Genomic DNA, 23,661 nt, shown 5'->3' on the forward strand with positions numbered 1-23,661 from the left:
TATTTTTTCAAATATTAAGCGTTTATCAATTAAAATATTTTTTAATTAAGAATTTTTAAAAATTATTTTGTATTTTTTCAAATATTTGTGAAATATTTAACAGTTTAATATTTATATTTTTCAAAATCATTGAAATAGTTATTTATAAGTTTTTATATTTGCTAACCAATAGATGTTAATAATTATAGTAAAATTTCGGTAATAGCGTCCACTTGTTATGTTCGGTATACATAAGCGTCTCAGTTATAAGCGTTAAAACGACAAAATAATTATTTTAGTTGGAAATCAAGACATTACTAATATATTAATATAATAAATCATTTTTGTATTGTTATTTAAATAAAATCATGTAATGTATCATCAATTCTATACAGTATTGAAAATATAACAACATTTTCATAATAAATAACATATAACAAACATATATCTTCTATAATATAGAATAACAATTATATAATAAAAATATATTTATATAAATAGTATTTTTACTGTAATATCACAACTTTATTAAAACTTAAAATTGATATTAAATTATATACAAGCTTAATGCTATTTAAAATCATAATTTATTTGTAATGTATTTAGAAAATTATTATTTTTTTTTGAATTTTTGCCAAATTTTATTTATACTTTATACTTTAGTCTAATAATGAACATTTAAAAATTATTATATTTGTAAAATGAGTTTATAAACAATAACATTTTTCATTTATTTTTTATATAAAATGCTGCTGTAGTCAGACCCCAGATATACACATTGATTGCGAATAATATGTCAAAAATTATTTGAATTTTGAAATTTTGACCATGATCACTTTGATTATAACTTTAACTATATATTTCATCATTTGTGTTTATTAGCATCCGATTACATTTTGTGGTCTATATTATAGACTATAATATCAAATAATCTCTGATAAAAAATAAAACAGTATATGAAATATGATTCTCATTTAATTGTGAAACTATGTCAACAGTATGTGTAAAACCAATAATCATGAATAACAATATATTAGGAAATATTAATAACTTATATTTGTTTCAAACAATTTGCTTTATTTGTTAAAATTCATTGTACTTTAACAGAAAGTTTGCAAAGTCATCGCTAAACAACAATAATATCAACAAATAAACTAAAAGTGGTTATTATTATTTAAAACTTATTGTTTAAAACAGTTTGAGTTGTATTATTGAAAGAATTGGTGACCAAACAAAGCTATTTTTATTTGAAAAGTGATTTGAAGTAAATATTAAGTATTTAGTGATTGTGTGGCAAACTGGCACAGACTCAAGATATTGATGAAAGTGATGACAAGCAGTCAAATGGACACAAACCAGTCATCATTGATGATAATTATGATAGTGAGGGACAAGTGAAGCACAGAGTGGTGGAGCGCGTCTTTATCTGTCGTTGTTGTAGTACAGTATCGGTCTGTTTGGCCAAAAGGATGGCCAAAGTGACCAAAATTTTATTGTTTTTCTTTAATTTTATTCTCTGGGTTTGTATTGTTTTTGTTATAATTTATATAACTTAAGAAATTTGTTTATTAATAATATTTTGTTTGTATTATAAAACAGTTGATTGGATGGGTATTAGTTGGAATAGGTATTTGGTTGATAGTTGATCCCAAGTCATATGAGCCCAGTAGGTTCATCGATACATACAATATAGTAACTGCTGCTTACATAATGATAGTGGTCGGCGGTATCATTATGTTTCTCGGACTACTCGGATGTGCCGCCGCTTTCACTGAACAATCATTTTTGTTAACAATTGTAATGTTTGACAATATTATATAAAAACATATTATTTATGCTCTAATTATGATATAGTATGGTATCGTACTATTAATACTATTTGGTTTACAAGTGGCCACAATTACTTTGGGTATATTTCATGGATTTGGAGAACAAGTATATTGTTTGAAACTATTGTTTAATCTATAGCTAACATAAATTTATATATCAATTATCTGTTTGAAAAGCTCTACAACTTTGCATTCAGGGAACTGATCGCTGAATTACAACAATATCCTTATGATGATAGAGCCAGAGGTTTCATTGACTTCTTTCAAGTCAAGGTATTATTTGTTATTTCATTATTTTTAAGTATTACTTGATTTTCAATTTGAAAATTATATCAAAATATTGATATTTGAAATCAATTAATTTGTTAGATGAATATACAGTAGTAATTAATTATCTTGTTTAGATTTCAAGTTATCAAATAAGTTTAAATTTGACAATATAATTATGATAAATGTAGTTATTTAAATTAATAATTACATTCATTTATTAATAACTACCAATTTAAAAGTGTTATATTATTGAAGTTTATATTAACAATTTATTATACTTAAATTTCGATTGTATTAATTTTTATACTTATATTATTATTAATTTAATGATATTTTATCTTATTATTACATTATACTGTTAGTCTGTATTGTACTAATAGTAATAACTACATGTAATTAGTATTATAATGTATTGTAGACTATTGTAAAAAAGTATTAATATGTGAACTAATATTACAAGTCAAAAATATAAAATACTCTAAAACTTTTATATTTTCATTTAATATTATACTTATTATAGTATCAATTGATCAAACAAAATATTTTAGTGAAGAAACAATATTTATAATAAAAAATATATATAGAAAAATATTTTAAAATCGTTATATTGTACTTATATTTGAAAATTGTATATAACTTCAAAAAATGTGCTTTTATTAATTTTTGTTAAATCAAAATGAGTGATCATTAATTATTTTTATAAGTTTATGCATCACTGATTAAGTAATGACATAAATTGAAAATTGTCACTAACTATGAATAGGCATTATTTCAATTGATTGATACATTTCCTCATTCTATACATAAATTAAATGAAATTAACAATTTCTACATAATATAAGTTGATTGTTCACAAACAATAATATAGAGTAGTATTATGTATGAAAATTTTTCACTAGTAATGTTCAATAACCCATAAATTATAATAGAGTAGAGTATTTACAGTATATACAGTACACAATCTTTATAAAACTAACAAATAAAATATTTGGCATAATTTTACGGGAAATTCATTATTTTGTTGAATTAATATAAATTACATAATTTTCTAATGCTTATTAAATTTTATATAAAATAATTGTTTCTAATATGTATTACATTTGTATAATTTATTTGTTTAATATTATTTTTAGCTAAGATGTTGTGGTGTTGTATCTTTGAATGACTATCAAAGGTATGGTATGTCAATCCCAACCTCATGTTATTTGACAGGAACTCAATTTCTCAATCAAAAGGTATTAAATTTAAATAAATAGAAAAATCAATTAAATTGTTATATTATTGATAGGGTTGTGCTCTTGCTTTACGTGAATTTCTTGAATTAAGAAGTGGTATAATTGGTTTGTTGTGTTTAATCGCCGCTTTAATCCAATTAGTTTTGATTGCATTGACATTAATGTTGTTTTGCTCTAAAAAAAGAAATTTTATACGATAAGTCATTTTAAATAATAAACAATTTTATAAATATTTACTCAAATTGACGAATAAATTTTATATAAATTTTCTTATATATATACAAATAATATATTCTTATATTATATTACATAATTGACAAATATTTTTTGTAAAAACAATTTATAAAAATCAAAGCCTACAAACACAATGAATAATTATTATTAATGTTTCAATAAAACATAGTATGTAATTATTAATTTTAATTATAATATAAAATGTAATAATTTTATTTTATATTTGTTATTCTTTATAATATTTTAGTAAAAATACTTTATATATGCCATGAGTGCAACAATCAATTTTATGCTAATCTTAATTAATTAATACAGTAATTAAGCGCCACTAAATCTAAATATTTATACTGTATTATATATTTATAATAATATTTAGATTAATTTACATATGATATTATTAATATTTATTAGTTATAATTGCAATATTTGGGTATGTATTATATTAATTAAATAAAATAAATTATAAGAATTTCTGTTATCCAATATTATATTATATAATAATAATATTGTTGTGGTATTCCGTAAATTGCTGGTATACTATACAATCATGTTTTTATATAAGACTATTTAAGTATTTTTGTTAAATATTTAAAGCTTAAAGTTGTTATCTCAAGAAGGCTTGAGATCTTAATTATAAGGTCCGATCGAAAGGCAAAACATAATATATTACAGATATTATTTAATTTAATTTAATATTTTTATAATAATACAATAAACATTTATTTGTAATCATATTTGCTTTAAATTGTTAGTGAAATTAATTTTGTGACATTTGTCTGACAATGTGTTAGCAAAATATTGTTAATTACAAATACAAAGTTCATTGCAAATACGGTTTTTATCAAATTTATGGCAATCTTTATGTGAATCGCAAATCAATTCTACAAATAACTTAAATTATAGTAAAATTATTGGTAATCCAAATTGCATGCAAATTGATTGGAATATAAGACACCATTTCCATACATTGAATGTCATACAGACTATAGAGGAGGGTTGGGTATATCCCGTTGCCCGACACACCAACATTTGTTTCTTGACGAGAGGAAGCTTATGGATCTCATAAGAAGATGGCATCAAAGTGTTTGGCAAACTCTTATTGGACACAAACTCGAGTATTAATGTCGTATTCAAACAGATATACATTTCAAGAATACCATTCTTCAAATGTATACATATATTAGGAAATCTTTAAAATATTTTATTTATTATTTTATATAATTTGTGTTTGTTTTTATAAATTATTAAATTAAAGATTATATCATTGTTTTAAATTTAATAATAATTTTTAATTGATATTTAATATCACTCAATTTTAATTGTTAAACGTTAAGTAAAACAAAATTATGACAAATGTAATACATAAATAAGTGTAGCAAAATTATAAAAATTGATAAACAATAATTTTGTCTAATTGTAAAACAATTATTTACAAATATAATATCAACAATAGTTTGCTTAAATTAATGTATTATCTATATTATATAAATAACAAAATATTTTATTTATTTCTTTAGTATCACAGTCTCATATATATTGCAAATAGAAATTTATAATAAAGCATAAGAAACTTTTTTGGAAACTTTCTTAGTAATGAACTTTAATAAAAATTTCATTTATTTATGAGATCTCGATTTATTGCCAAATTTTATTGATATATTATTTACTATGAAATCTTCATATATTGCAAATATAATTTCATCTGAAATTTCACACAGTTTTTACAAAGATTTCTAATAATTTTGTGATATATGCTAAACCTTGACATTGATATTGAAATTTATTATAAAGTGTTGCCATGGATTAAATTATAGATTTTTCACTATAGATGTATTAATGAAACATTTGTATTTTGCATAAATACGAGTCAAAAGCAATACATTACACAACACGAGTCAATCAATATTATCAAAAGTTTTATTTAGGTTCTCTTGTTTGTCAATAATGTTTTATAGAAACATGTAATAGTGTTAACAACTATAGCAACATGTTTTGTATATAAAAAATATAGAAAATTTGATTGTCATTATCATTCAATTTACTTTTTTTATAGATAGGATAACAATTGATTTTTCAATTCTCTATAAGTTAATAGAATTTATAAACTAATTTTGTTATAATATTAATTAATATATTGATGACCAGCAAAATATGGGTAAAATTCAATTAAGACGTTTTGAGATTATGTTGGACTCAAATAAAAGGATCTATGAGTTGGGGGAAACAATTGCAGGAAAATGTGTGATTGCTTTGGAAGGGGAACTACAGTTGTCTAGGGTTTGTATGACAAGAAAATTACATTAGAAATAGTTTATTGTTTGCAAAAATAAGAGAAATAATATTTGTTTGAATAAACAATAATTGCATTTTTATGTACAGATAAGGATGCAATTGATAGGATTAGTTAAAGTCAAATGGAGTGAAGATATGGGTTCGAGTAATCATCGGAGGAACCGTACATTTCATGATTCCTTACAATACCTAAACTGGAGCTATGATTTTGTCCGCAATAGTAAATATACACGCATTTCATTATTATTGCATTTCTATTATATTTATAATTCAAAATATATTGCTTTACTTTATTATGTATTTAGCATTTGATGGCATTATAACTAAAGGCATACATGAGTTTCCATTTTCGTATCAATTGCCTAAAGAGTATTAATATTAGTAATTTATATGAAAAAATGAATAATTGAATACTTACAATAATTTATTATTAATAATTTATATGATTTTATTTGAATTGAATTAAGAGGTATACCATCGAGTTTTGATGAACATCACGGCTCTGTTAAGTACTGGATTGAAGCAGAAATAGAGAAACCTTTGTTTTCATTCAATCATAAGACAAGAACAGACTTTGAGGTCGAGGCACCTCTTGTTTACCATAATCTTATGGTTTGTTATATTTTCTAATAAAATAATAAATTTAAATTTAACTTTTCTTAAACAAAACTTAGTATCCAATTAATGGAAACAATGAAAAGAAAATTGGGTTTTTGTGGTCCAATTCAGGCGATGTTAGTATAGATGTGACTATTGATAGACAAGGGTATTGTCAGGGTAATTGATAATTTATAATGCTATCATTTTTTAAGTTAATAAAACATAAATTAAATTGATTTTTGGTGAGATTTCAGGACAATTCATAGATGTTAAGTGTAATGTTGTTAATAAATCATCAGTAAAAGTACATCCGAGAGCAACGTTAAAACAAACGCAAACATTTATAGCAAAGAAAAAACATAAAATAAAAGAAACTAAGTTTTTACGTATCGATGGATCACAAGTTGACTCCGGTCTTACAAACGTTGAAACACTTGAGGTAATGATGTTTATAATTTTTTTAATTACTAGAAAAACAGTTGGGAACCGTAGATGCAGTATATTTGTAATAGGATTGGGATTATATATATAAACATATAGATGAGTAGGTATTTAAACATCCAATTAATTATATATAAATGACATCCAGTTCTGACAGCAAATCAGTTAATTTACATCATTTCCCGAACTTACGGGATTACTGAAAAGTGAATGCAATTGACTTCAAAAACTATAATTACAATGTTTAATAAGAAATATCTATTAATTGATACACAATTATAAAAGATTTTTTAATGATACCAATATTTAAAATCTTAGAAAATTAATTAATTACAAAAAATATCTATAAAGTTGATGATTTGAGGGAATAATGTTTTAATTAATTTTATTTGTGCTCACCATTTGATAATAAGATCAAATCAATACACAATCAGATATAAAAAAAAGTTAAAACATTTATTATTACAATTAGATTATTTTGTTTAAATTATTATTCACATTAATAAATATAATAGATAAAATTAGTTAGGGGTCAGTTGTAACTATAAAATTACCAAATAATTGTCTATTTGTAATGATATTTATTATTTATACATTAAGTAAAAAAATTAACTTTAATTAGTTTATTTGATTTGAAAACAGGTACCCATTCCGGCTAATATTCAGTTATCAATTGACTGTCCTATACTTATGGTAAGCTATGAGCTACACGTGACACTTGAGATACCGTCTTCACTCAATTTACACGTCGATCTACCCGTTATTATCACCAAATCAAGTGCTTTACAAAAGTCCAGTTCATTGTCTACAGACAGCAATGCATACAAAACCGATATGTTTTATGTTAACATTTGATTAGGTTTTATATAAGAATAGCACTGATTTCATCACTAAGTTATTGTTATACTGTATAAAACATTAGTTATAGAAATGTTAATTCTAACTAATATATAAATAATAAAACATATATTAATGTTATAACTATTAAATACATAAATGATAAATAATTTTATTTATTTAGCATAAAACTTTATGTTAAAGTTTAACAGCAATCTTATGACTAAATCGCACTCAAAATTGTAATAACAAAATATATAATCAATAATAATATTTATTATTTATATAACTGGATTAACTAATAAAATATTATTTTTAATAATTACAATAAAAAATGTTATATGATTAATATACAAAAATTTACAACTTTAATGGTCTCTTAACTTTATATTTATAGCATTAACATGTTAATATAACAATATAATATAAGTTAAAAAATAATTAATATCTTGCTACATTTTTTAATTAAGATTAATAATAAGATAAGATAATAATAATAAATAATAATAAGATTAATATTTTACCTATTATATAAAAAATAATTATAAAGATCATAATTAAAATATCTTAAAAACTAAACAAATTACTTAATTATTGTATTAATTTAATAATTTTTAATCAAAGAATATAGAATACAATTTAATTAATACCATTAAAATATTAAAGCATTATAATTGAAACATTTTTGAGAAAATTTCCGAAACATGATTAATTTGTATCTATTGATAGTACAATATATCACCTATAGTTTTTTAGATATGGAAAATCCCTGACCCTACATCCCGGAGCCGTAATTTGTAAAATTTTGTTATATCAATATTATATTATACCTCTTTCATGATTCTATAGCACAAATAGTACATAGATCAAATCTATAACTCAATATGTTATAACCAAAAAAAAAACTATTTACATAAAATTTAATTTTTATTATTTATATACAGTAAAAGGCAAACTTTATTAGACAGCTATTGTATATGAATACCTTGATATTATGTAATTTTCGAATATACTAATAGTTCATTTTAGTGCATTTCTATACTATGGTTGTCTAATAATATTTGCCTATTATGTTAGTTTGCAAATGTTTTGTCCAGTTAAGTATAATAGTGACCAAACAATTAAACTTCAATTAGTTTTATCATTTTTTGACATAATTATGACATACTGTAAAGTATGTTCAATAAAGGAATAACACATAATAAATATCAGTATTACTAATATTAACATACAGTAGTTACTGATTGTACAATACTGTATTACTATGTATAACATGTATTTTAAAGTATTTTATGGAAAAAAAACTAACTAAACTCAAATAAACTATCAAATTAATTGATTGATGAAAATCTGTAAATATTTAACGATACAATATTTATTGTTATAATATTATGGATGTCTTAACTTATCAAATATAAGACATATACTCAATAAAAGCAATAATAAAACTGACATTTTTTGAAGCATATACTCTTTTTTATGTATTTTAAATCCTTATCTATTGTGTGAGTGATTAGTAGATAAAAGATTTTTTAATCTATGACCTAATCGATTGTTCAGAAATCTATTATTTTTAGAAATTAATTATTTTTGTAGTATTTTAATATTTACTAACTATTTAAATACATTAAATTAAAAATATTTTTATTTATTCTTTAAATTTTTGTGTTTATATATTGTCATTATTATAGTCTATGCATTTTATTATATAAAAAATATTCTATTATTTATAGGATTTTAATTGTAATATATTTTATTTCCTCGAAATGTGCAAAATTAGTACAAAAGTCGATTTAATAAATATAAAACTATTTGTATAATATTAAAACATTTATTATTGTTTTATATTATTTATATAATGTTGTAGAATATGGTATTTCATTGAAGATACAAAATATAAAGCATTTCGTAATATAATGCGGTTATGTATTAAATATCGATCGATGATTTAATTTAGTGAAAGTATGTTTCTATAGATATGTCGAGACATCCAATGAAAACAGGGCTCACAATACAAGAGATGACTTGTTTTGTAAAAAACTTTGTATCCATAGATGTTGTGTCCAATGTTTCATTAAAATAGTCAACAGCTCTCATATGTTTTGCATCAATATTTATACCAAAGTTTTTAAATCTTTTTATTTAATAAGAAAAAACTAATATTAATAACAATATTATTATTATTATTATTAATATATAAAAATGTCTAATGATATTCATTTGAGAAATGCAGAGATAATGTTAGTGGGAAACAAAGTTATGTACCAAATGGGTGACTATATTCACGGCAAACTAATCATATCACTCAACGGTCGACTATCACTATCACGAGTCAAACTAAGACTCACATGTGTTGCTACCATCAAACCGGTCGACAACTCTATGTATCAAAAGGAGGGCAAAGTATGTATGGATAAGAATCTGTATAAACATGTATTTCTCGATCATACCTATGAACTACCGGAGCAAAGTAACTATATTTTATTAATAATTCAATTCAAATGTTAAGTTATTAATTATATATTATAAAAATAAATCAAATATTGAAAAATTGAGTAAATTATTTACATTTATGTTAGTAAAACTATTACTATAAGTCAAAAATTAAATAAACCATTACTTAAATTAGTATTAGTTTTCTAGAACTTTTCATTTTAAATATAATGAAATTTAATTTAAATCATTAATAGTATATGAAATGTTTTTATGAAATTTTTTGAGCAAATCATTATAAATAATCAATAATATAGAAAATAAAGTTTAAAAAATCACATTTTAAAAATCATTATATTTTTAGATATTTTTATGATTAATAATAAAAATATAAGTGTTCAAAATCAGAAAAATATAATTATTTTAGATATTGAATTATTTGATTGAGAGATAATAACCAGTCAATAATAATTATTATTTATGAATAAAATATTAAATTTTTTATTAGTTAAAATTAGTGTTTTAAATATAATATTTCAATAATTTGTTATTTTCAGTTTGTGCAACAACTTTACAACCGGGAAATCATGAAATACCCTTTAAATTTCAACTCCCAGAAAGGTATTGTTATAATATTATTGTTTTTATTATAACTAATTATTTTATTGATTATTATATTATGAGTGTATTTAATATCATTTAATGAGTGTAATAATATATCAACAAAAATGACTAAATTGCTATAAAGACTTAAGTGATTATAAATAATGTTACGTTTAATTAAATAATTATTATTTTTTATTTATTAAGCGTTACTAACATTAGGTTAATAAAAAAAACTATAAAATTAGTAATTTTTAAAATATAATTTCAAAATAATAGTTGGAAACCCTATGTTAATAATGTTTTCTTTAGACTATTTTATATCTAATACGTTATCAAATATTACTAATTACTTAATATTTAAAAACAATAATTAGTTTTAAATTCTAAAATTTTCTAAATACATTTTAAATTGAATTATGTAATAAATATAAGATTATAAAAATAAAATTTTCTATAAAATATACTATAGTTTTTATACAATATTAATATAATATAATATAACATAAATATGTATTAAGCGATTACCAATGAACTTTTTAGTAATTACTTATATTAAATATAACATTGAATAAAAATACAATAAATAGAAAATGTACATGTTACAATATGTACAGTATGTACAAAATTGATATTTGATATAATATTTGAATTAATATATTAAGATACAGTTTAATTGTGTGTTATCTTATTATTAATCTTTTAAGCAAATATTATTAGCACAAAGGTGTTAATATCGACTATAGTTACGTAAAACAGTAGTTATATAAAATTAATCATTTAGTCTATACTATAGTGTTAATATCATATTAAGTTTTATTTATATCAATGTTTTTTAATAAAATTTTCTCTCTCTTTCTTTCTTTTTCTCTCAAATTAAGTAAAACAAATCAATGATTTTGCATTTTAGTAATACACAGTATTCATGTAATTTACTTATAAATTTATGTACAGTACATATACACTATTTTATAACTATTAATATATTCGAAAAATATAGTAATAATTATTAACATTTCGATTAATTTAAAATACATAATTATATATTACAATTAAGTTATTAAATTACAGTATATTATATTAAAAAATTTAATTATTTTATAAAAATAAAGTATTAATTTTATGACAAAATAAATGCATATAATATTATTAATAATTTATACTATATTTTAGCATAATAGAATATAATGAAAAATAGAAAATAGTTAACAATAGAAATTATGTCAATTTTTCATGACATAAGTAAATTAATGTATTATAATTTATAAATAAATACAAATATAAAGTTACAAATATAAACTAAGTTAAACTTATGTTAAACTTATAACAATAAAAATTTATTTTTAGTTAGACTTAGTATAAATATTAAATAATATTAAATAGATTTAGTATGATACAATTTATTTATGATGCTTAATTAAATTTAATTAATGTATGACCATGTTCATCAATTAAATTCTTATCTAACTGTATTTACCTATTTATATAAATGTATTTTTAATTAATTATTTGGAAATCCATTATTTTTATAAATATTTTACTACTTTAGTCTACAAGTATTTGAGTTATTTTATTTGCTGTTTATTTTTCTGCTCTTATATAATACAGTATTAGTTATATAAATGGTTTATCTACAAAAGTAATATTAAATTATAACCAGTGTATTACTGTATCTTAAATGAGTGTCACATGAGTGGATTTACATGAATTAAATAAATTGAAGATTACACTGACATTTGAAATTTAATGTAATATTATTTTATTGTTTGACATTTTCTTGGAAACACCTAAATATTGTAATGTTCTTAGCAATCGTCTAAATAAAAATATAAATTTAACATTTAATATCTCATACAAACTTATGAATCAATTGTGTTCATTAAACTAAATCATTAAATTAAAAAATATTAGTGAAATTTTAGTTTTATTTTCACAATAATAATACAGTACTTATGTCACAAATTACCATCAAATCAATAGATAAATTATTTTGACATTTTTGAATAAAAATTCCAATTAATTAGAACCTGAAATTGGAAAGTGGTTTAAATAATAATTAATAACATCATTTAAAATTATAATAAATTATTAATTTTAATGAATATTTTAAAACCAAAATATCTCTATAATAATAAAAAAGCAGTATATAATTTTATTTTGACCCATAAATTAAATGATAAATAGATAAATTGTTTAAACCTCTTGTATTATAAAATATTGTATTATGTAATAAAAATAATATAAATATAATACTGTATATAAAAGTTACTGTATGTTACCATTACATTGCGTGTGACATTGAAATATCATAGTCTGAATAAAAATGATTTGATTTAAATACGAGTCACGCAAATGCTGAATCAATACAACATATAATTAATAGGAAAATAAAATATTTGATAATTTTAATATTATATTGAACTATCAAATCTCAATTTTAATAAGTTTTGCTTAATATGTTTATCAAAAATTATTTGAAATATGAATTTATAGAAAAATTACTCTATAATAAAAATTAATAGAATATTAACTATTTGTAACTCAAACATAAACGAAAGTAAACAACAAAATAACAAAATTTGTTTAATATTACGTTTATATTTATTTTAATTAAAATTCATATTAAGTTTTAAAAGTAAAACTAATTAAACTAATAGCTTAAAATTAATTCAGTACTTATAAATATTACAATGCTACTTAATTTATATTACTACAAAAAAATCAAATGTATATATCATTTTTATATATTATTTATAAATAATAAATTTTAAAATTAAATATAAAAATCTCGTAATACTGTAAAAAACATATAACATTAACATACTTTATATAATTACTATTAACAAATGATAATAATACGAAAGAAGATTTTTAACAAAATGATAATTTGCAGTATTTTTATTATAATTATAAATATTATTAACATTTATGTATATCATATAACTAATCAAAATATTTTATAAAAGTGGGATTCCGTCGTCTTTTGAGAGTATTTATGGATGTATTTGTTATTTCATTGAATACATAATCGGAGAATCAGACAGATCTCATAGGTCTGGCTGTGAAATTATAGTGGAGGCGCCCGTTAAGGATAACCTATATGTAAGCCACAAATCAAGAGATTATAGTCGAGTTAATTATAATAACCAAACAAAATATTAAGTTAAATATTTTAAAGAATTTAAAAATATATTTTATTTAAATTTAGTTATCTGTAGGCGGAAGTACTGAAAAGGATTTGGGTATATTGTGTTTGGGCTCCGGGAAAATATCACTGTCCACTCACATCAATAAAAAAGGTTTTTTGGCAGGTATTTGATTTTTATTTTATTAGTCTTTAATTGTTAATAAACTTATATTAAATGGATTTTTTTATATAATCCAAACAAATTAGGTTTAAATTATATGATTTAAAATTATTTATATCTAAATTACATTAACATTTCCATAAATTAGTAGTTTATATTATTTGTAATATGAATTTTAATTATGTAAGTAAATTAAGCAAAATAAACTAAAAATATTAAATGTTCTAAATTTTGGGTCCTATTTTTGTATATACATAATAATATTAGATTATATATTGGATAATATTTTTGTATAAAAGTGGATACTTTTTGTATTATTAATTTAGTGTTGAATCGGTCGACAAACAATTTAGTCGTATAGTAGGTTAAAGTTAGTTATGTTATGAGTGACCATTAGATTGATCGCACAGTTAGCTGATTGTCGGACGACAACAAATACATTATAGTCGCACCGTTTAATTTCTAAGTCAGAAATGATATCTTAGAAATTAAACGGTGCGACTATAATGTACTTGTTTTCTAAGCTAAACGATGCTTACATATTATAAATTGAAATTATACAAATTCAAAATTGTATTTTTGAAAAAAACCATAATTATAATTAAAATATTATTCCAGTTTTAAGAGCAATTAAACACCAAAAATATTATTATTTATAAATAATTTTTAAAACTCTTATTTGATAAAAAAATATCTCAATATATGTGATATATTTATGATATCTTTCAATATTTTTTGTTCTTTTTAATTTTTTTCTATTTAAAATAACGTTTAAATATTATTTGATATTTTTTAACACTTGAATGACATAAAAATCAATTAATTGTTTTATTGTAATCAAATGTTACATTTCATAAATATTTCTCTATATTTGAATCACATATTATTACAATTGTCATTCAATAAACTAATAACATTGAATTATATAGAATTTGTAGAATATTTTGTATGTGATTTACAGTAAATTGTAATTATATCGATATTTAATAATATAAAACTCAAAAAAGTTATTGACATTAGTATTCTATCGTATAATAGTTATACGATTATTCAATATTTTTTGAGTTTTATATTATTAAATATCGATATAATTACAATTTATTTTATTATTAGTTATTATTATCTCATATCTAGTTTGACTTATTTTAATAATTATTATTTTGAATTTATTATTAAAAATTAGTAATATTATTAAATTAACAAAATTAATAAAAATAACTTAATTGATTTATAGTCATAATGCAAATAAACGATGTTTTAATAAGAAAAATAATTTCTGTATTGATTGAAATACATAATATTATAAATTGATTTATATTTAATACTGATAATCATTTATTCTGTATATTATAAACTATTTATTATTATTTTTCAGGTGAATCATTAGATATTCATTGTTTTATTGACAACTTGTCTACAGTTAGTGTGACTCCCAGAGCAACACTATATCAAACCCAGATTTTCATGACTGGAGACAAACATAAAACTATTGAAATACAACTATCGGAACCAATTCTGGGTTCAGTTATCAATGCGGGACATAAACAACAAGAGATTCTTAAAATTAAAATACCGGAAAAAACAATATTAACAATGAAATCATCGTTAATTACAGTGAAATACTTCATTCACTTGACTCTTGACATTCCCTATACTATTGATTTACATTTAAATCTGCCGATTGTGATCACTAATAAATATGCATTAACTTAGGTTTTAATTAATATTTTGATGTTTTACTTGACTATTAAATTTTAAAAAACTCAAATATAATGATGAATTACAATTAAATCTAATAATTAACAGTATTAATAACAAATTGTAATTTACAATTAATCATATTTTGGCCTTTTTAGAAATTAACTTTAAAAGAGATATATTATATTTATTTCGAGAATAGAGATACGTTATATAAAATAATATTAATTATTTATACGATAATTATATTTAAAAACACAGAAATCATTCTAATATCACTTTACTATTTCTGTTTTAATATGCAAACAATTTCTTAACTATACATTTATCTATTTTTGCCAAACAACTTGTTTAATACTTCTTTTTAGTAAAAATAATAAGATTTTTAATAATTCAAAACATTTATAAATTTAATTTAACAGAAAATAATATACGTAAATTTTAATTTATTAAAATAACAAATTAATATACTATAATATTATTGAAATTAAAATATTAATTTGTATGTCTTAACTATTAACTTTTAAAATAATGTAATTTTAAACTACTATTATACTAAAATCTATCAAATACTGGTATTCTACTTAAATTACTACTGTTTAATAATTTAATTTCATTTTACTTTATAATAGCTAATATTTACAAGAATTAATATTACATTGAATTACTTATTTTTATTTATATTATATATATTTGAAATATATATTTAATATTAATTATCTTAAGATCTATTTATAAAAATATGTAGCATTTATTTAAAAATTACCATAAAAATTAAAATAATTTACTAAAGTAATATTTTAGCTCAATTAATTTATCATTAGATTATTATGATAAAACACAACTAGCACAATTTATATATTTAATTAACTATATATATATTTAAATATTATACTATTTATAATTTAATATATATTATAATAAAATAAAAATGATTTAAACATATTCATATTATAATTGTTTTTTCATTTATGATAAATTTATATATATATATAGTAATTTTTATTATGTTAATTTAAAAGTTTTTTTAATAGATATAAAAAAATTTAAATTATTCTATGCTTATTTCATTATAAAAGATTATTGCAAAATAAATAATTATTATCATTGATTATCTAATAAATACCATAAAATTTATATAACATATAATTATATTGTTGTATCATCTGTTTATTTTATCAATTAAGTTATTCATTTATTAAATTTAATTCTCATAATAGATATTATATTTATTTTTAATATACATAAATGTAAAATCATGTTTTTTGTTATAAGGAATTATTAAATAGTTGTTTTGATATAATTTAGTTATTATTTTTCCTTATTTTTATTTTTTATATAAAGCAATAAATTCTTTTATATAATTTAATAATTTAGAGACAAATCTTAATATCTTAATAATCAGTATAATTGTTTAATGTGTGAACATAATAATTTTTAAAAATAAATCTTGTATTAATTATTTTGAATTAATTATTTTATAATAAACTATATAATGTTATAATAATATTATAAAATATTTGGTATATTATAATTATATCTTACACATACAGCTATATAAAGCTAAAAATATTTTAATTAGTAAAAATTTTTGTATTGTTATTTTTAAATATTATTAAATAGATTTGTTAATTTTTATTTATACAATAATTATATGTAATGACATTGTATTATAAACATATTAAGCTTTCATAGATAATTAAGTTAAAATAATAAGTAATTTAAGAGAGCGTACTATTGGTCTAAACAACAAACAACTTATTATATTTGGAGGTCTTTATTAGTATCCCTATTCCTACCCCTAAATGTTTAAATTTTTATCATTACAAAAAAGCACTGCAAAAACTTCTTTTAAAGTAGTTTTTGAATATGTTTTACACTTTTCAAAACATTTAATAATAGTAAAGTTGTGTTTTCAAAATATTAAATGTTTTTATTGATGTGAAAATTATTTACCTATTTATTAAAATACAATTTAATCTATGGGTAAAATTAAATTACAAGAGTTTGCTATTCAATTAACGGGAAATAAGTTTGTTTATCGTAATGGAGAACAAATAAGTGGTGTTTGTATTATTGAATTCAATGGTCAGTTAGACTTAAATTATGTCAAACTTAGACTTAAAGGTGAGGCTGAAGTTAAGTGGACTAAAACCAAATGGGTTACCAGTAATAATGATAGACAATCCCGTACTTTCACTTATGAACAAGTATTGAATTTTTTGACACAACATTTTGATGTCATTCAATCAGGTATTTGACTTTTTGTTATTTTATTTATTTTATCTTTAAAACAAAACAATTAATTAGATTGCAATTATTTAATTAATAATCTAATAGAATAATAAACAATACTATAATAACAAACATTTTTATATATCATATTAAAACTTTACAATAAATAATATAACTAAGCATTTATTATTTTACTTACTTTATTAATTATAGTTATAGTTTTGTAATATTTACAAGACATAACTTTACTGTAGTACTCATAACATATAATATTATAATAACTTACAGGTATATTGACTTATAATATTGTTAATAACTTAAATTAATAACTCAAGTATTGTATAAATATTAACTATAAGTACAATAAAAACAATATTAAGTGCATAACTTTGTGTATTACCATATTTATATATTGGGTAGAGTTATGATTCTTTAAAATGTTAACCAGAAATGTTAATTTACATCTATTTTTATAAATAAATTAAATTTTTATATTAATTTGAAATTAACACAAATTTTAATTTCTAACAAAACTAGTTAAATCCATGTAATAAAATGTGTATCAATAGTTAACACGTGCAACAATACTCTCTCTCTCTCTCTCTCTCTCAATCTATCTCTTTACTAAACAATGCTTTCACGCGCTATATATAATATACAGTGTATTATAAAAAGTATATTTTATTTAATTTTTTTATTTAATAAATTAAAATTATTAATAATCGCGCGACACATTAAAATTAATTGTTTGCGTAACAGAAAAATGATACAAACATTTCCAAATTATATAGTAGTATAGATATGTTTAATTTTTTAATGTTTTTGCAGTATTTTTTATAAATTTAAATAAAGATTTTAGTTAAAAAAATAAATAAAATTATCTTTAAAAAATTATGTATATATTAAATTGGTTGTTTGATTAATTAGCCAAAGAGACAATAGTACAAAAAAGTGTCCATCAAATACCATTTGTGTTTCACATCCCAGAGTAAGTGTTATTTTACATTATTAGACACAATCAGACATTTATTTAGTAAATTAATTTCAATAACAATTTGTAGAGATATACCAAACAGTTTTAAAGGAAATTTCGGTCAAATTCACTACTGGATTGAGGCAGAGATTGATAAGTCGTGGTTATCATTGAATCACGAAACCCGTACTAAATTCTACCTGTGCTCACCTCTCAAGGCTACTAATAATGTAAAGCTTTTTTTAAAACACACCGAATAATTAAAAATATATAAATACATTAAAATTTGTTTTTAATGTTTTATTAGTTATTGTTTTATTGAATGTCATTACAGACACCAGTAATATATAGAAAATTAAGGAATTATTGTTGTTGTTTCATAAAGAGGGGATCCATTGATATTGAATTAAGTATTGCTGAAAACTGTTTCAATGGAGGTGAGACTACATTTAACTGGATTTTTGTCGATTATAATTATAATCAAATTTAATTATTGTATTATAAAAAGGTGATGACATTGTTGTGTCTTATGATATCACAAACGGAAAGAGTTGTGCCATTAAATTGAAAGCAACTTTAATTGAAAAACATATATACAGAGCACAAGATCATAGAAAAGATTGCACTGAAAAACACATCTCAACCGATACACCATATATTGAATCCAACAAACAGTCGACTGGACTCTTGCGAGTACCCATTCCCGCCAATTCAAGACCATCCACAACATGTCCACTGATTCAAGTCAAGTATTTTGTTAACATATATATTGACGACAATTCATCGGGACTTGAATTTAATTTTCCTGTTATAGTCAGACATACAAATGATTGTAATGATATTGTAAATGAGTAGTAGTAGTAGTAGTAGTAGTAGTAGTAGTAGTAGTAGTAGTAGTAGTAGTAGTAGTAGTGATAGTATAGTAATAAATTAATATACTGTATTAATACCATATTAATTACAAACAATTACCGGTAATTCAATTGTATAAAAAATATAGTATTTTCATTTCTACTACACTAAACATATTTTATTAGTGAACTCAAAATGTTAATAATTAAGTAAATTATAAAACTTTTTTTATATCAAATATTTATTAAATTTTTATGAACATATAATGTTTGCATATACTAATCACACAAATATTTTGTATTTTTTGTAAATAGAATTATAAAGATACTGAAAAATAGAATTTTAACCCTGGATTATACAGATTTAATCTTATCAAGGTTAAAAGATAAAATATCTAAATTATTGTTATTAAGGATTATTAAATATTAATAAAAAAATTGTAAAAATATTGTGTAATTTCAAATTGAATGAAGTAATTTGGGAAATTTGCAAATATTTTTATGTAAACTTTAACTGATTTAGCAAATCGGCAAATAATAGCAATGTATTGTATAGCAATTTGTTTGTAAAATACTTTAACCGGTACTATATATATATATACTGTACTAAAACTAAATTAAGATTTTAAAATATATTAATATTTAACGATTAAAATTTATTAATATAATATTAGCTAACAGCTATTCTGATTATTACTACTATAATATTATATATAATGTAAATTATGGTCAATGTTAAATACTATATATACAGTCTAAAATTTATAAATATGATTTATTAAATTACATAATTAATATGTTGAATATAATATTGTTGAAAAGTACATTATGTCAATTATAATTTTTATATACCATTTCTAGTTTTATACTCTTGTATTTTCATTTATAAAATTCAATAAAATATTTTTTCAAGTTTTATAATATTTACAATAATTGTTTGATATACAGTATATTTAATCAAATTTATCAAATTGATTGTAAATCTTTGAAATTGTTTAATATTTTATTAAACGAGTTTTTATAAATACGATATAATTATATTTATATTAATATTTATTCACTTTATTAATATAAAAATTTACATGATTGCAAACAAATGTTATAATAATTAAAATTTATCAAAATAATCTTTAATCATTACTTGAGTATATTTAGTCAAATATTTATAAATATAAATTTACAAGTTTTTTAAATAGTTAATTATATGTAAACTAAAAGATTATATTATTAATGTCATTAATTAAGACATTTAGAATTGCATTTAATTTATGGATATAAAGTTACCGTAAAATCGTGTTTTTTCTCCCATATGGAAATGTCATGAGGAATTTTGTACCATATGAAAAATGTAGTTTACTTTGAATAATAATTTTCCCCCTGTTTTTATACATTTTCAAGATTTATCGATTTATAATATGTAAAAATAATGTAAATGTATACAACTGTCATTTATTTTTAAACACTGTTATAACTAATTAATTAATTACCGGTATATATATCTAAATATACCGGTTTTAATAGATTATTGTTAATTATAGGTCATTACAGTTCCCTATTCACCCAAATTTTATTTTCCCACAGATTTTTTTTTTAAATTTCTTGTTTAATTTACCAAGGGTGGTTAAAAGCGAGTTTTTTACATGTGAAAATAATATTTTTCATTTTTTTTTAATTCCATATGGGGAAAAACACAATTTTACGGTAATGTATTAACAATAAGTTATGATATCATAATCACTAGTATCACATAATTGGCCATAATTTATGAATTAATTATCATTAAATTCAAATAATTTGTTTCAATTTATTTACTAATAAAATATTTACTAATAGTTTTATCGCATAACTTGGCAGACAATGAAGTCGACATTATTGATCTGAAAGATCATCACTTGATCCGTATCACAGGTCCTCTTAACTACTTTAGTGTTTTCGGGCTGATCTATAAAAACGGCCCAAAAGTGTCCAAACTTTTTCTTCATGGCGTCGCCTATATATTTACCCATTGCTTTGGTTTTTGTAAATTTGTGCGAAGCATACGTTGCCTTATCAATGGCCAGTCGTTGTTGAGCTAATGTCAGTGTCGATGAGGTCAAGTGTACCTCTAATGGCGCTCTAATATATAAAACTTATTATTATTATCAGAAATTGATGAATAAATAAAATATAATTACATTTTCTGAGTGTCTGACGGATTCAATGTCTTTTCCGGAGTTCCAATCACAGCGTCCTCTAAGTCTTCATAGTCTTCTCCCAACCAATTCTTTCCATAATAAAGAATAAGTGATCCTTTTTTTACTCTATATATCCCACCTCTGGTTATAATCCAATCTGAATAAGAATCGGATAATTTGTTAACTCTTTTATCTCGTCCGCCAAATACATCAAACTGTATATTAGTAGTGCCGACCGTCACATCACACCAGTGACGGTAATAACGCTTGGAATAACCGTTTGGGTATTTTCTATAATTATAAAAAAATATATTTAGATATTTGAGTTTTTTGTGCTAAATATTGCTATTAATTATTAAAAAATAATTTTTTATTTCCGAGAAATGACTTTGAAATAATAATAAATTAATAATTTAAATTTTAAATGAGTAGAAATTAATTTTTACATTTTTTATCTGTCATATAATGATTATTATTCAAGTATTCAAGTAATATTTGATTTAATAGCCACCAGATTGCATATCAATTATTGAGAACATATCCTAAAGCTATACAATGTCTAGTACTGTATATATGAAATTTACAAATTTTCTTATTAATATTAAAGCTAACATTATATAAATTTGACAACAATTTTGTTCAAATTAATTTTAATATTAAAAACATAGTATTATATAAATATAATTTCCATTAATTTATAACATTAATTTAGTTTATAATTATTAAGCTTTTAATAAAACATAAAAATCATTTAAGTAATAATTCAAATAAAAGTAAACAATAGTTCTGTAATTTTATTAATACTTAGTTTATAATTTAAATATCCTTTAAACTACTAGAAATACTAGATAACCATGGACTTTATTATTTATAATAAGGTTAAAAAACAACTAAAACTATTGTTTTTATAATTAATAATATACGACAAAATATTAATATATTATAATAAGTTTAATTAAATAAATTATTTAAAAGTTAAATATTAATTATAATTAAATTACTTTATATTAAACTTTGTAAGCAATTGTGATAAAACAATAGGAAACATACGCTTTGATGTCATATCGTTGATCTTCTTGAAGTGTTTTTATCTTAAATGAGGTGCGTTTGAAATGTCCGTCCCGTTTGCAAACCACTTCTATAGGAAGATCTACTTTATTCCACAATGTTATCCATGTATCACAATAACAATATCCAACAAATATCAATAACACTTCAATTATAATAATTTTTAAATAAATTAAATTCATTGAATATCAATAAATTTAACAATAATTATGTTAAGCTCTTATTGACAATAGGTTTGAGTGAATATTCAATATCAGTAATTATAAACTCAATGAAATATTTAAATATTTTTTAATCAATAGTTGTCAAACAAATTAATGATTTATGAATTAGCATAATAAATGCATTTATGTATAATAATTAATAAATAGCTTTTTGATGAACGATTTGAATAATTTACATTATTATAATAATTTTGAACATATTTTTATTTTTATATAACTTATTCAAACAATAAGTTTCAATGAAATAGCTTTGAACACAAGTTTTTGATAGACTTCGTGAGGTTAGTATGTTTTCCAAGCATTTTGTTTTTGATCTTCAAATATCACCATTTGATTGTTGAAAGCCTTGAATTTGTCTTAACATATGAAGTATACGA

The 23,661-nt window shown here is 20.8% G+C and overlaps 3 protein-coding genes and 2 long non-coding RNA genes across 5 annotated transcripts; 4 read left to right on the forward strand and 1 right to left on the reverse strand.

Annotated features, from left to right (window-relative positions):
* Positions 1-1,075: 1,075 nt before the first annotated feature.
* Positions 1,076-4,669, forward strand: LOC128957989 (tetraspanin-9-like). The gene is made up of 7 exons (XM_054303802.1): positions 1,076-1,499; positions 1,579-1,776; positions 1,834-1,914; positions 1,986-2,081; positions 3,212-3,313; positions 3,367-3,453; positions 4,499-4,669. Exons 1-7 carry the CDS (start codon positions 1,449-1,451, stop codon positions 4,667-4,669), a joined length of 786 nt encoding a protein of 261 aa, XP_054159777.1. The 5' UTR covers positions 1,076-1,448.
* A 1,725-nt stretch (positions 4,670-6,394) lies between these two features.
* On the forward strand, positions 6,395-6,756 carry LOC128958754 (uncharacterized). Its single transcript, XR_008484560.1, has 3 exons — positions 6,395-6,451; positions 6,514-6,616; positions 6,694-6,756. It is a non-coding gene; the product is annotated as an uncharacterized LOC128958754 (long non-coding RNA).
* A 3,163-nt stretch (positions 6,757-9,919) lies between these two features.
* LOC128957991 (arrestin domain-containing protein 4-like) lies at positions 9,920-15,774 on the forward strand. Its single transcript, XM_054303804.1, has 5 exons — positions 9,920-10,187; positions 10,708-10,771; positions 13,720-13,855; positions 13,962-14,064; positions 15,437-15,774. Exons 1-5 carry the CDS (start codon positions 9,920-9,922, stop codon positions 15,772-15,774), a joined length of 909 nt encoding a protein of 302 aa, XP_054159779.1.
* Positions 15,775-17,876: 2,102 nt separating this feature from the next.
* Positions 17,877-19,357, forward strand: LOC128958492 (uncharacterized). The gene is made up of 4 exons (XR_008484554.1): positions 17,877-18,012; positions 18,922-18,982; positions 19,056-19,197; positions 19,302-19,357. It is a non-coding gene; the product is annotated as an uncharacterized LOC128958492 (long non-coding RNA).
* A 1,948-nt stretch (positions 19,358-21,305) lies between these two features.
* On the reverse strand, positions 21,306-23,332 carry LOC128958351 (uncharacterized). Its single transcript, XM_054304196.1, has 3 exons — positions 23,043-23,332; positions 21,993-22,283; positions 21,306-21,933 (listed from the first exon to the last, which is right to left on the reverse strand). Exons 1-3 carry the CDS (start codon positions 23,240-23,242, stop codon positions 21,654-21,656), a joined length of 771 nt encoding a protein of 256 aa, XP_054160171.1. The 5' UTR covers positions 23,243-23,332; the 3' UTR covers positions 21,306-21,653.
* Between the last annotated feature and the right edge of the window lie 329 nt (positions 23,333-23,661).

Source organism: Oppia nitens, unplaced genomic scaffold (genome assembly GCF_028296485.1).
Source record: "Oppia nitens isolate AA-2021 unplaced genomic scaffold, nextdenovo-longstitch-racon4-pilon3 scaffold3_pilon_pilon_pilon, whole genome shotgun sequence".
Lineage (NCBI taxonomy): Eukaryota > Metazoa > Arthropoda > Arachnida > Sarcoptiformes > Oppiidae > Oppia > Oppia nitens.

Excerpts from the sequence above, each read along its gene's own strand:
- LOC128957989 (XM_054303802.1), top strand. The coding sequence starts at position 1,449 with ATGGCCAAAGTGACCAAAATTTTATTGTTTTTCTTTAATTTTATTCTC. Across the intron at positions 1,915-1,985 it reads TTCATGGATTTGGAGAACAA|CTCTACAACTTTGCATTCAG; the intron begins GTATATTGTTTG and ends CTGTTTGAAAAG. Across the intron at positions 3,314-3,366 it reads CTCAATTTCTCAATCAAAAG|GGTTGTGCTCTTGCTTTACG; the intron begins GTATTAAATTTA and ends TATTATTGATAG.
- LOC128957991 (XM_054303804.1), top strand. The coding sequence starts at position 9,920 with ATGTCTAATGATATTCATTTGAGAAATGCAGAGATAATGTTAGTGGGA. Across the intron at positions 10,772-13,719 it reads AAATTTCAACTCCCAGAAAG|TGGGATTCCGTCGTCTTTTG; the intron begins GTATTGTTATAA and ends ATTTTATAAAAG. Across the intron at positions 14,065-15,436 it reads TAAAAAAGGTTTTTTGGCAG|GTGAATCATTAGATATTCAT; the intron begins GTATTTGATTTT and ends ATTATTTTTCAG.
- LOC128958351 (XM_054304196.1), bottom strand. The coding sequence starts at position 23,242 with ATGAATTTAATTTATTTAAAAATTATTATAATTGAAGTGTTATTGATA. Across the intron at positions 22,284-23,042 it reads CAACGATATGACATCAAAGC|AAAATACCCAAACGGTTATT; the intron begins GTATGTTTCCTA and ends TTATAATTATAG. Across the intron at positions 21,934-21,992 it reads CCGTCAGACACTCAGAAAAT|AGCGCCATTAGAGGTACACT; the intron begins GTAATTATATTT and ends TTTATATATTAG.